This window comes from Sarcophilus harrisii, chromosome 2 (assembly GCF_902635505.1).
Source record: "Sarcophilus harrisii chromosome 2, mSarHar1.11, whole genome shotgun sequence".
Taxonomy (NCBI): domain Eukaryota; kingdom Metazoa; phylum Chordata; class Mammalia; order Dasyuromorphia; family Dasyuridae; genus Sarcophilus; species Sarcophilus harrisii.
This window is the reverse complement of record NC_045427.1, coordinates 550,315,885-550,330,486: the sequence shown is the minus strand read 5'-3', so window position 1 is coordinate 550,330,486 and position 14,602 is coordinate 550,315,885. Positions and strand designations below refer to the sequence as shown.

Sequence of the window (14,602 nt, the reverse complement as noted above, 5' to 3'; positions counted from 1 at the left end):
ATCATTAAGGAGACTGAGAAGGAAGTGGTAGAGGAAGAGAGATTCACCAGTTGTCTGCATATCAAGATACTCATCACTACCTAAGACTTTGGTAATTCCCATGCCTATTTCTTCTTTCTCTCTGAGTTTATATTACAACAATAACTAATACTTATACAGAACTTTCAAGTATTATAGAACACTTTAAATGTTCTTCCATTTGATCCTCACAAACCCTTCATGGGAAGTAGCTATTATTCCCATTGTACAGATCAGGAAACAAGAGGATAAGTGACTTGCATAACCCAAGGTCACACAGCTCATGTCCAAAGCAAGATTTAACTTCCCAACTCTTAAGCTGGTTAGAGTCCAGTACTCTATCCACCACACCATGCAGGCAACTCAAGCAAGGCCGATAGCATATGGGAATCAAGACATAGGAGAAATAATTGGGGGTGGCCATAAAGATTTGAAAGTCATTTCCTTGGTAAGAGATAGTAGTAAAAGTTAGGAAGGTGAAGATCACCAAAAGAAGAAAAGATCTGAGATAAGGGAATTACCTAATATGAAATGAATGGAGCAAATATGTACAAGAGGTTAAAATTTGGGAATTCCTATGTTTTTAAAACTGTTAATGTGCAAATCTTAAGGAAATTGATATAATTTAGCTTTTACATAAAAATCAGCTACTGAAGGGCATCAGGCAAGTTAGTTTGGAAGAAAATCTCCTGCTTCTGAGACTCAAATCTAGATATAATCCACTATGGACATACTATAGAGCTATTAAGTGCCTCTGTAAAATTTTCCTGATTTCTAATGAAAAGAGCTCTTATAGAGAAGAAATATGGAAAAGAGAATCAGCAGGCTATGCTTGGAAGACACATCAGTATTTTCATAATTCAAAGGTGTAAAGGCTTTTGATACATAAGTTCCTTGAAAGGTTGCACAGAAGCCAGAAAATTCTATATCTTTTTTTAGCCCTTACATATAAAGCCAGCATCATACACAAGTAGTGATTTAAGAGTGCAAGTTTAATGGGCAAGATTTGATCTGCATTTGTGGAGCAAGTTTTTTTTTTTTTTTTTTTTTTTAGTGAGAATTCAAGAGAAATTGAAGCGAAACAAAAACTTTAACCTAGGTACCAACTTTTACTTTAAAATTTTAACCTTAAATTCTATATTAGTAAGGCAAGAAGCATTTATTAAGTACTTTATATAAAAGGCAAAAGCTAAATTTCTTAAACTGTGGGTCACTACTCATATAAACTGAATGTAGGGTCACAAAATTATGATTTATCATCATAATAATGTCTGATTAATATACCTATTTTATATACATATCTATCTGGAGTTGTGAAAAAAAATTTTGGGGGTGTCAAGATCACAAGTGAAAAAAAATTTTAAGTCCTATGCTAGGAGATATAAAGGCAAAAATGTTAAATATTTTGTATCCATTCCTTTTCAAAAGTGTATTAAAAAATCCACATTAGGTACAGAAGCAAATGCTGCAGGATCTGACTCAATTACTGGTATTTAGATAGTGGAAGCCTATCCATTTGGATTATAGCCAGAGCAAGGCTATCATTTACTTGGATGATTGCTACCTGGAAACAAACTATGGTAAGAGCTTGCAAATTCTTATGAAGGGATGACAAATGTCAAAGAGAGCAGATAATTTAGTCTATGACCCCCAAAAGAATAAATATTGCAAATTTTTTTAAAATGAAAGAATATGTGAAAACAGAGACTGGAAACCAGTGTTACATGGTACTGGTGAGGGTCTTAACAGCACAAAAAAAATCACTTGGGAAATACACTACTTGCAGTGTGGCATTTGTCAAAATCATGCATGTGTTAAAAAGGCTTAAGCTGAAAGGAAAGATTCTAGGGAAGAAATGATTTTTCATAAAGTAAGATAAAAATGGCAAAACAGAAAGAGAGACAGACCTAGTTCAGTATAACTGAACATAACTTCTTCAATAAATGTATCTATCTTTTTCAAGTAAATGTTTTCTTCAATAACAAATGTCACTTAAAATGATAAATGTGTCATAGTACTACTACTAAGTGTGCCTATCCATAATTGTGTGAAAACTTGTCTTGCTAAATGGATTTTAATACAATTCATCATCACACATACATACACGCGATTAATTTCAGTTTGGGTATACAATGGACAAAATGAAAGTGAGGGGCATGGCAATAAGCTAGAGAACAGGTTTGGAAGTCACTTCCTTTCCTCAGCACTTCTGGAAGTTTTGGGATTATGTAAACATTAACAACGACAGCAAAACAAACAACCCCCCCCCCCAAAAAAAATATCACCAACAATATTTGACATTCAAATACCTTGGGGTCCTTGAATATACATGAGATATTTTCATTGCCCAACACCATCCTCATTTCAAATTTCCTTGAACATTAAAGTTTCTTATATACCTAACCTAGAATACCATATTACATGATATTCTAAATTAAACTCAAAGAATCTCATTTACTTGTCATTTTAAGGAATAAAGGAATTCCATAAAAGTAAATATTCCAGACACTAAAATTTATCACTTTTAAGTCCAAACTTTTTATTCTAACCATTCAGAAGAGTTCTTGAATTTTCTTACTTTCTTAAACAACGTAATCTTTTTTTTTGAGAATAATGAAACGTCTCCATCAATTATAATGCTATGGCATAATGCAGCTATATTCAAGATTTACTGAAGTGACTTTACTAGAGAAAATTTGTTACTTGTAAACCAAATAATCCCATATTGCTAAGCTCACTGGTTGTCACTTGCCTACAGCCACAGGCTAGGAAACAAAGCCAACAATCTGATACTAATATGTCTCAAATAAACAGTAAGTGGAGCCTGAACAAAAAACTGCACACCATGCTGAATTACAAATAATATGCATGAACTTTGGAATCTTCATTTTGCTCAATGGTTATATTGCTTCCTTCCTAATTTCTCTCCCCTTGCTTAGATCACACTTCTTTTCTGATAAGATTGTCACTGGAGGTAGCAAGAGCCCTGGACAAGGAGTCTCAAAATGGGAGTTTCAATCCAACCTGTAACCTTGGACAATTCATTATTTTATTGACTCTCAGCTTTTTAAATCACAAAATGGCAATAATACTTGCACTAATTCTCTTGGTCTGGTTGTTGAAGCCATAAATTAATGTAACAAAAACTTGTGAAATCTATTATAAGTTTTCTGTCCCACCTTACCATGTTCAATCTCATGTCCAAAATAAGCACCTCCCAGTGAATATAAAGAGTAAAAAAGCCAATTGAATTTTGTATACTTGGAGGTGGACCAAGAAAACTTCCTTCTCTCCTTGTGTTCCCTAAGATCAAACTGAATACATACAGAACTTGTCAGTTTGTTTTTCAATTTCTGTTAAAACAGCTAGAGGAAGAAGTGCTCTCAATTATTTTCTTCGTACAAATTGGTCTATCTCCTATATTTGGCTCTGGGAACCCTAAAAATATAGAGCAACACAAAAAATACAGAGATAATAAAACAATAGGTACTAATGAAATAAATTATCAATCATTCCTCTGGCGAAAAAATTTTAACAGTGGAAGAAAAAAAGGTGATTACTTAAGAGTTAAAAAAAAAAAACTAAACATAGGAAATGTTTAGGGAAATCTATGAAGAAAAAAAGCATATTAAATATTTCCAAATTCATTGAATTTAAATGCATTTTTTAGACAGTGTCCTCTGATGTTCAGAATTTTATCATTTATAATTCACAAGAGAGTAGTTAATAATTTCATTTTATTTGAATTTTCAGTCACCTGGCTAGTCATATAAATAAAGATAGGTAAGACATTTGTTTCTCCAAGGAGGGAAGTTGGTTATTGTGGTATTTGTCATTCCCTATATTAAAAAATCAGAATCAGAGACAAGAGTCAAAATCAACTGGCAGTGTGTCTGAGAAATGCTTAAACACAATGGGATTTGCTTTGCCTTTCTTTTTTCTTTTTTCTTTTTTTTTTATTTAATCAAAGTTAAGACCGGTGGATAAACATAAATACAGCACAATTACTTCAGATCATTCTTCATATTTGTGTACATACAGACTGATGAACTTAATCCCAGTGAAACCTGCAGTCAGCAATGAAGTGCATACAGCCTTTCCTCCCCTCACTCAAAAAGAATTTTTAAAAACCACACAAACTTATAATCTCATTGGCACACACTCTCTCATTACAAATGATTCATACATAAATAGGTCGTGGGTGCAAAGAAGCTAATATGCTAACATATGTATAACCTTTGTTAATGAAAAACAGAAGCAGCCATAATGATTAAAATACATTCAGTTACTGATAACTAGTTGTGCCATAAGGGGCATTATCCAAAGAGAAATCGTGCTGCAGAGAAAAGCTATAGATACACACACAATGAGAAAATAAACTGCTGCAAGGTTAACGCATGCATGTTTAATACTGGAAAAGCACAGCCCTCCAATATTTCTCCATGTTTGTTATAAAAGCCCTCTGCACTCAACTAAAATTAAAATGATCTTAAAAGGATAATACTTGTAAAGTTTACTTAAGTCTTTTCAGCCACAGAAACTGCAATGGAAATAAATGTTCAGAGTCATTTTCAAAACAAAAACAAAAATCTATTCTTCTGATGACATGCATGATTAAAAGGTCTATGCAAGATACATTGCTCTACATTCCCAATGACTAGGAAAAAAAAGCTCAAGTCAATTTAGTTTGCAGATGGTCAAAAGGATTTTTGTATTCCAGCAGGAGTTCAAATCTTCTGGATTTTTTCCCCAACAACTACTGGATTTTCTTTTCTGATTTTCTCAGCAGCATCAGCTTTGTAATTGTAAGAGCAATTGTGTACATCTGAATAACGGTGCACACCACAGTAAACATTTCCACACCGGCATTCAAACCCTGAAAACAGAAACATCAGCCTATTAGAGGCACAGGATCTTAGCCAAAAGGAACTAAAACACATCATGGCTGTGATGTCTGAATGAAAAGACTTAACAATAAGAACGTAATATCAACACTTCAACCATTCTGAAACATGAATAAAACTCAAGCCAAATCCCACAGTATGATCCCAAATGCTAAACCAATCAAAATAATGGGAATCATGACTCAATGAGTCAATATTCTAAAAACTGAGAGCTCCCATCTTGGTTCTGATTGGTGTGATTCTCCATGTCTAAGTGGCATCACCTTATCCTGTGTGATTGATCCCATAGGTTTGCTGAAAGAATGAAATGACAATGTAAAATACCTCTCAAATTCAATGTCAGATGGATACTCAAACAAGTATGAAGAACACTAGTATCTATACTACTGAAAGAAAACTAAGAAGTGAAATCCTAATGTTAAAGGATATCATGGGATTTAGAGGTAGAAGGAACTTCATACATTATATGACTATATCCTCTCATTTTTACAGATGAAGAAACTGAGATCCAGAGAGTGACTTGTCCAAGATCACACTGGGAGTTAGTAGCAGAGCCAGAATTCAAAACTAAGTCCTTTCCAAATCCAATGCTCTTTCTACTACATCACACTATTACATCCGTTTAAATTTCCTCCCCTAAAAAAACCAAACCATTAAAAATACTGTAACAAACAAACATGTGACTGATGCTGCATTTCATCTCTTCTTGTTTCACTCTACCAAGCCTCTAGCAGAGGTGCTAAAGATTAGTGAAAGAAATGGCCAAAAGATTAGCAGCTGTAAGAAAGGGGGGAAAAAAAGGAACTGTGGATAATCCACAAATAAATATGTTCTTTACAACTATCCCTGATTTCTTCCCAGTGGCTATTATAAGCTGGCAATCTCACCACCTGTTCTTATGCTGTCAAAGATTCTGGAAGATGAACTGTAGGAATAAACTGTAAAAAAAAGTTCATTTCCGGAATCTCCTTTGTATGTCTAAGTGATAAATTTGAGAGTAATGTGTTTTAAAAGTGAGATTAATCATAACAGCCAAAATCGCATATATTTAATAGTAAATATTTATATAAATAGATCTCCTACATATGCTTCATTTTAGTATTCTTTAAAGAAAAAATATTTCCAATTCAAAAAATAATTATTTGATAGACTATTAAAATGGAAAAGGCTTTCAAGGGGACATTTGGGGCCATCTTATTCATGAACAATTCTACATGTCATTAAATGGGGGTTTAGTTTATCATGACCTCTCCTGGAAATTGCTCCCTCTTAGGCAAAACTCCAAGGCACAAAAATCAATGCGAACTGAAGTCACTCGTAGGAAACCACACTTAGACACCCATAATGTAAGTATCCAGTTTAATCTTAGATAATGCATGTCCTTCTTTTCCTTACCAGTCAGTCCCACTTTCTTCCTGCACATGAAACAGCGATTCTTTTTTTGTTTTGGTTTGTCGAGTGACTTGTTTTGCTCTTCAGAGGGCTGCTGTGCAGTGTCCGATACTGAAGCTAACAAAAATAGGAATGCGATGATAAAATGATCATTTAACAAAATCTTTGTGTTATAGAATCAATGAATATTAAAGTCAGAAAAGGACATCAGATATTATATACCTCTAGAGAAGACATCTGAAGTGAAGGCATCAGCAAAATAAATTAACTCGACCCATTCCCCAATAAACCACAACATACTCGCATTATTAGATTTAACTTAAAAATAACAAAACCAAAAAAAAGGGGGAAAAAAATCACATATACAAAAAGGGATTGTCTGAGTACAGCCATCCCAGAAATACTAAAAAATTTAAATCTCTATGACAAATTTTTAAAATGACAGTCTGATCTAGGCCAAAAAATTCAGGTCACATAATTTAAAGGCTGGAAGAGAGAAACAGACAAAAGTTCTAAAATGAATAGAAATGGTTCTAGGAGAAATAACTTAAAAAAAAAGTTTACTATTACAATTACAATAACAATCACATCTACACAAAAATTGTGTGCCACCCATCCAGCTTTCTACCACCTACAGGACAAAGATTATCTCTGCAACTTGATTTAATGAACATCTAACTTAAAACTCTTTGCTCTTCTTAAAATGACATTTATTCCCATCATCATAAGATTAATTCAACACATTCTCATGAATGTGTATTCTGTTACGGAATATTCTATGTTAATTTCATGTTTACTCTTCATCCTTTTATCTTTAATTAAGCTATACTCTTTCAAAGTCTCAAGGTTAAGAGTTTTTATCTTCTATTTATTGCCTTAACTTTTAAGGAAAGTCACCTACTGAGTCCTATATTACTAACCTTTTATACCTTGCAAGTAGCATTTAATAAATAGCTAAGGCATCTGACTTGACTTCCTAATTAGCATAACCTCTTTAAAGGCAGGTATTTGATTTTATTCTCCCTCTCATTTATACCAAGCACTGGATGCCACATATACTCAGTAAATATTAGCTATTAATAGTGGTGATGATAATGATTACTTGGTTTTTAAAAGTTTTCTTGGTTAATTTTTTTTAATTGAACCAAATATGACTAAGATCATAGAAACTTTAACTTGCAAAAATGTGATACTGAGCACTTTTGTGAAATGTAAAAAATAAGATTCCTTTTGGATATTTATGATTTAGTTATAGTTACTTAAGGAAGATAAAAAGGGCCCACAATTAGCAAAAACTTGTGTGAAAGTAATCAAATATGAAAACATTTGAGAAAATTCAATCTCATTTTTCTTGACAGAAATCATATCTAACCTGTAACATTCACTTTACAACAATAAAAGTATGACATACATACAGCCACCAGTATTATATTTCAGGACAAAAACAGTTCTACTATAAAACCGAGTGTAAATTATCAACATCAAAACTGATTAAGCTAGGATAGATGTACATTTCTTAAAAGTATTACATGAAACAAAAGGAAATTATTAATCTGTAATAAAATCTGTAAAAAAAAAAAATGAGACCTGATTAAACTGATAACTTTTGTAACAAATATGGGTTCTAAAATCAGATTTATAAGTAACCTATTTGTCAATGGCAAGCCTATATAGATGTTAGTGGCCTGGTATATTGTATGCTTTATACTCCACTTTTATTTATTTGGATGGGGAGGGGAAAGTTGGAGAGCAAAGAGATCTGAAATGGATTTAAGGTTATGGTAAAAAAAAAAAAAAAAAAAATCTGTAAAAAAAAATTCAATAATAAGTTTTTACTATTTTAAATAAAATGAGCATAAAATAAGAGACTGTAATTTGGATAAAAAAAAAAAAAGAATGAACCTGAGATTCTAAAGGACAACAGATCTGTCACCATGACTACATATGAGGAAGATCAGTAAATAACATGTGATGTAATTTATTATTTCTGATTTATAGAATGACTATTTCTAGGTGAAAGTATAAAGCAGAGAGTTAATATAAGTAATTGAAACAATTTTCCTAAAGAAATTGTTTGCCTTAATTTGGGGGGGAGGAGGGTAAATAACTTGATTGAAAAAACCTGTAAGTTCAATTGATGCCCCATGGCAAACATTTTATTGAAGTTGGGATAAAAATGATATCCGATTAAACTGATAACTTTTGTAACAAATATGAGTTCTAAAATCAGATTTATAAGAAACCTATTTGTCAATGGCAAGCCTATATAGATGTTAGTAGCCTGGTATATATATGCCTTATACTCCACTTTTATTTATTTGGATGGGGAGGGGAAAATAAAAGAGCAAAGAGATCTGAAATGGGTTTAAGGTTATGGTAAAAAAATATATATATAGATAGATAGATAGATAGATATAGATATATATATGGTTTTCATGTTTAGCAGCTTCCATTTTGGGGAAAGAGTTCAAATTCAGACTCTGTGAAACACTAGCAATTACAACTGTTTAAAAAGCAGCAGGCAGGTAAAATTAGATTAACTATCCACATGGAAGATCATACTCCAGAGGAACAAAAGTCCTCTGCCCTGGATCCTGTAAAAAAAAGAAGCGCATGAATAAAAATAAAGTACACAAAATTATCAGCACTTGTAAAGACAACTATTTGTGAACTCAGATAAGCCAAATTATTAAGTGGAATAGATCCAAACTACAGACATATCATTTTATCTTAATACCTTAGGAGAATCACCAATGAATTATGAATATAAAAATATCTACTTATATATTTTACAGTTTCTTCTCAATTCTGTAAGATAGGTAATAAAGGATGAAAAGTATAAGCAGTATATGTTGTACCTATATTAATATACACTTTTCCTGAACAAAGTAAATCCTATTAAAAATAAAACAAATTAACACAATGCATACTTCGACAATAATAGCATGTCTCATTGCAAAATATAATTAGATCTTTATGGATTTTGTACCATCCTTATTAAAGCAACATTTTGACCACCTCATTCCTCTTTTCTTTCAAACAGCTTTCTTTGGGAGGTAGGCAAGATGAGGGACAGAATGTAAGAAAAGGAAGAAACACATAGTAACAGACACAAGAAATCTTTTTTTCTTTTAAGCTAAACATCCCACATCCCCAATACCTTCAACTCACCTCTGTAGGAAATAATTCTGAATTCCCCTCACTAATCTTTTTCAGATGAAAAATAGTCTGTTAATGATCTTCCTAAAATATGGCTCTTAAATTGACTGTTAAATCAATTACGTGATATATACAGAGATAACTTTCTCCTTCATATTGGATACTATACCTCTTTGATGCTACCTAACATCACATTAGCTTATAAGACAGTTACATTCTACTGTTAGCATATGTCTAAGTTCATTAAAATTCCTACAAGTAGCATTCAATCCATGTCACTATCTTATTCAAAACAGCGAGAGCTCCATCCAATAGCCTGCTAAAATCAAGACACACCATGTTTACAATATTATTCAACCCATGGATCTAAGAAAAGGTCAGTCTAACACTGAAAGAATATCTGTATTAAATTCTGGCAGTCAACACTTTCTTCTTGAGCATCCAAACACCATGACATCTCCTACATTGTACTAGATTTATTCTTATTTTAATTCTTCCCATTTTTATCAACTCAGCTGTTTTCTTTTGAGGGCCCTCCAACATCATCCCTCGTACCTCTCAGTATTACACAATGCCTGGCATATAGAAATACTCTCACATATTTATTGACATAAGATAAAAAAAAAATTTCTAAGTTATAATAGACAAAGATGTAGAAAATGAAGTTGTTTTCATTAGAAAGAGTACAGTATTCAAAAAACCAAAAGCTTCCAAGCAAAATTTCCAATTCCAAAATGAAAATATTTAATTACTTATGATACCCCAAGAAAGTCTGGTATTATACAATATCCCCATTGGTGGCTTCCATGAAAAAACTAAACCAGGAAACATATTTCAAGACCTGTTGTCAGAGGGGCACAGTGTGGTATGATGAAAATAATACTGGACATGAGCTAAAAAATTTAGTTTCAACACATGGGCCCTGCCACTCCCCCTAACATGGGGAAAGTCACTTCCCCTTTCTGGGCCTCAATTTCTTCTGTAAAATTACGGGAATGAATTACATAATTTCTGAGGTCCTTCTCTTCCAGTTTAAACCTTATCATTTATAGTAATTTCAATCAAGTGGTGTCAAAGCACTACTTATAAGTTGGCAAAAAAGAAAAAAAAAAAGTCCGTAATATCCTACTATACCAGCTTTTTTCACAACATCAGAATATCTTAAAGTGTACTATTGGCTCTGTAAACAAAATTTTAATACCACAAATTTCTCTTGCCACCCCATCTATCAGATATAGCTGACAATGTGACAATTACAAAATATGCCTTCAGTATTTTAAGTTAGATGGCTCTTGCCTCTGAAAATGTGTGATATCAAAGGGCAAAGTAGAAAAGACCTATGTCTTATACTCAGCAGTAGATGCACATTCTGGTCCTAGTTTATTCACTAATACATTTACTGCTCTTTAATACATGGAAAGAGCACTATTTCCAGAATCAAGGAATTTAATATTAAACCCAACCTCCGATATCCTACACATTTATGACCCTGGTCAAGTCATTTCTCTTTTAAGTCTCCATTTTCCTCTTCTATCAAATGGATAATATAGCTACTGAGGTCCCTTACATCTATCTATCCACAATTCTATAAATCTGTTTGAGTGGAAAGGAATGTTAGCAATGGGCATATTATGCCAAAGAAGAAATAGTAAAAGCAGCAGAATTACTGACCCCAATGTTACCTGGGCCCATAAAAATATAAAGTGTTAAAAAGCCCTGAATTCTTCAAGACTTTTAAGCATATTTATGATCAAGTCATTATTCAGCATAATATCAAAAAGTATTACTGATGCAGCAGGCACTTTATGTCTGTTTAATGAATAAAATTTTCCAGATAACTGAAGTTTAACCTTATTATATTGAAACTATTAAATACTATTTATGGCTTATTTATGTGTAATCTCTCATTTCTCAATGATACTAAATAAATTATTCATAATCATGCAATTTGAGATGGAAAAAGCCACGAAGACCCTTATTTTATAGATGAAAAAACTAAGCCTCTCTAAATTTAAATGAAGTTGCAACCACAGTCTTATAAGAAAATAAAGTATCAGTGAATGTGAGATAAAAATGTTTTTCCACTAATATTCTGCCTTTTATATCTGTTAATATTAATAAAATGCTATTGCAAAGGCAAAATGACTGCCACAAGGAAGGAAAAAAAAAAAAAGCTCCCTGATGATCATTTTTTCAAGTTGAAATACATAGAAACATGCACCACCACTTGTACATTTAGGAGATACCACCGTAGTCTGATGGTAAGTATGATGGCTTAGAAATCAGAAGACCTGGATTCTAATTCTAGCTTTAAAACAGCATGATATCAAGCAAGAAACTAACTTTTCTGTGCTTTTTCTTCATCAAAAAAATAGTGAGGCCATAAATAGGGAAGAGAAATAAATCCTACTCTTCTCCACTTCACGTATGTTATATGATTTTACAAAAATAATTTATATGAAAAGCATACAATACATTATTATTACTCCCTTTTCAGTGTTCAATATCAGAGAACATTGATACAATGTTTTAAGAATTGTAAAGAACTTATATTCAAAGTTCTTCATATTATTTGATTTAATTAGGACACTAAAACCCTATTTTAAATTTAAAATTTAAGATTAAATTTAAGATCATTTCCAACTGTAAAATCCCTCTTTACAGGATAATATTAAGATCCAGAATTGCAAGATTCTTTAAAAAAAAAATTATTCAATTCTCTTAATTTGCAGCTATAAAGAGAGGTATGCAAGCTAGGATCCACACTACATTATATTTCCTTATAATTTCTAAGTTATCCTGAGATGTAATGCCTTAAGCATCATGATCACTTACATTTGCATAGTTACATGTCCTCTGATATTTATTTTAAAGATGGGATAACTAGGTCTCAGGGGTTGTTTCTGATGGTCCAAGGCATAGTTCCAAGCTAATGTTTTTTCTGTAAGTTAATACCATTTCCCCCACTCCTACCCAAAACTAGTTTCTATTTCTCCTGGAGAAGGGTCTATGAAAGTAGGAAATGAGATGCTTCAAGAATTTACAACTCATATCCAAAAACTTTAGGCCAAAGTAATTGGAATGGCAACTGAGAGACATGTAAAGCAATATAGAAGTGTCTTCCCCATTTACCATACAATCACATTTATAGACACACAGTATGTTACAAGCTACCATATCCAATACTTCACATGTATTAAGCCAGCATATTAACTGCCTATATAGATACATAAATCTCTCTTCTTAAGGTCTCATCTTTTATCTCTTTTGCAGTTTGAAATGTCTTGCAAAATTGTGTTTATTCAAGTATTCACCGACACTTGAACTCTAACACATCAAAAACTGAGTCATTTTTTCCTTAAATTGTCATTCCTACTTAACTTCTAAAGTAGACCAGTCTTTAGGAAATTAAGATGTGTTTTTGATGAAGTCACCAGAATTTCCCAGATTAACATAACTTCAATTTCCTTTTCTTTCTAAAATCCCTATTTTGTTTCCTATTCCAGTTTATTCTTATAAAAGGTTAAGGAGAGAAAGAACCCTTAGAGATCATCTAACTGTTTTACCGATATGGAATCTAAGGAAAAGAAGTGAATTGTTACTGAATCAAATACTTCATCTGAAAATTCAGCTAAATTTGTTAAATCTTAGTCAATTTTACTGAGTTCCTCTACTACACTACGATTCCAGGATCACCTTCTGTAATAAATCTAGGCTTCAAATGTTTCTATCTAATTATTAAAACTGCCACACTGGGACTCTGTTTTAGTTCTCCTCTTTGGTTTCCAAGCCTCTACCTCCCCAAGTAAATATATTCTTTATCAATGGAAAAATATCCTCTGATCTGAATCACTTTACCACCATACTCTCTACTTTCTAATCATTCTATAAAGATGAAAATACCATGGGCTCAGGAAATACAAAGATAGAAGAACCAAAAACTGAAGGTTGAAGGAAACCTCTATTCGTTACAGAAAGAAATAAAACTAATTTTTAGTGATTCCTAAAATATACTTTAAAGCAAATGTATTTCACATATTCTTTGTTTAGAAATGTCAGATGTGCAGAGAACACAAGATTTTAAAAATTGATCAAGACATCAGAATATCCCCTTAACATTGACCTCCCCCTATTTATTTCATTCTTTATTAAATCTTGCCCACTATCCTTTCGGTAAAACTTTCCTACTTTGCCAATGCCAGTCTTGTGACCAAATTAGTTTCCTGATGCCAAGTAATGTTATCATTTCTCTTCATCACGAACTCTGTTTTAGCCACAAAGCTCCTTGTAGTTTTCTGTATGTCTGTCTATTTCTGTCACTCTGCAACCTTTCTACTGCATATTCTTGCTAAAAACAAACAAAAAAAAACAACCTTTTTATGTTGTACTACTGAAAAATTAAATGGCATAAAGACTCCTTTGCTTTGATTTACCCTTCTCCAACTACCACCATCAGCATAAAATTAATTTTCTTGTTTTGTCTTTGTATATCTTTTGCAAGCATGTGTGCTATCTCTTATGGCTAAGAACACAAAGACCCTGTGGGCAGGGACTATACCTACTACATAATAGCTACACTAATAGATATATAATATATTTAATATTTATGATAATGCATTACTTTAAGTATGAAATACCCTAAATCATTTTGCATCTTTGCAGCACGTATTACAGTGCTCTGTGCAAAATAAGCTCTGAAATATTACTAAATTAAGCTTTTTCAAGGAGTCTAACACAATAATCCCATGATAGCATAATTTTTTCGTGATGGTATAAAAACTTATGGCCAAATGACTTCTTTGATCACACTAATAATTAAGACTATGATAAATGCAAAAAAAACATGCAATTTTACAAATGGCATATATTCCTATTAAATGCCATTCTGTGGTCACTTAAGGAAGGGAAAAGCAAAGAAAGGAAGAAAACAGGACATCAGGCCAAGGTGGAAGTCTGAACGCTGGCTTTCCCCTTCCTTTCAATCTTTAGTCTCAAAGAAGCAGCACAGCAACAGCAAAGTGGCATCAGTAGAAGCTGAACTTCATCTGACTGCAAACAAGCAGCCGGCATGGACCATGTCTATTAGAGAATCACATGTTAAACACCATTGAATTAGGGAAATTAAATGC

General features: G+C 32.5%; 1 protein-coding gene across 4 annotated transcripts in view; it reads right to left on the bottom strand.

The window, feature by feature from the left end:
* Positions 1-3,737: 3,737 nt before the first annotated feature.
* Positions 3,738-14,602, bottom strand: part of ZFAND6 (zinc finger AN1-type containing 6) — an 89,867-nt gene continuing 79,002 nt past the window's right edge. For all 4 annotated transcript variants that reach the window (XM_031955644.1, XM_031955645.1, XM_031955642.1 and 1 more), the window contains 2 exons: positions 6,318-6,431; positions 3,738-4,894 (listed from right to left, as the gene is read on the bottom strand). In XM_031955644.1, coding sequence (XP_031811504.1) covers positions 4,746-4,894; positions 6,318-6,431 — 263 coding nt within the window. In that variant the 3' untranslated portion in view covers positions 3,738-4,745. The remainder of the gene's footprint in view (positions 4,895-6,317; positions 6,432-14,602) is intronic.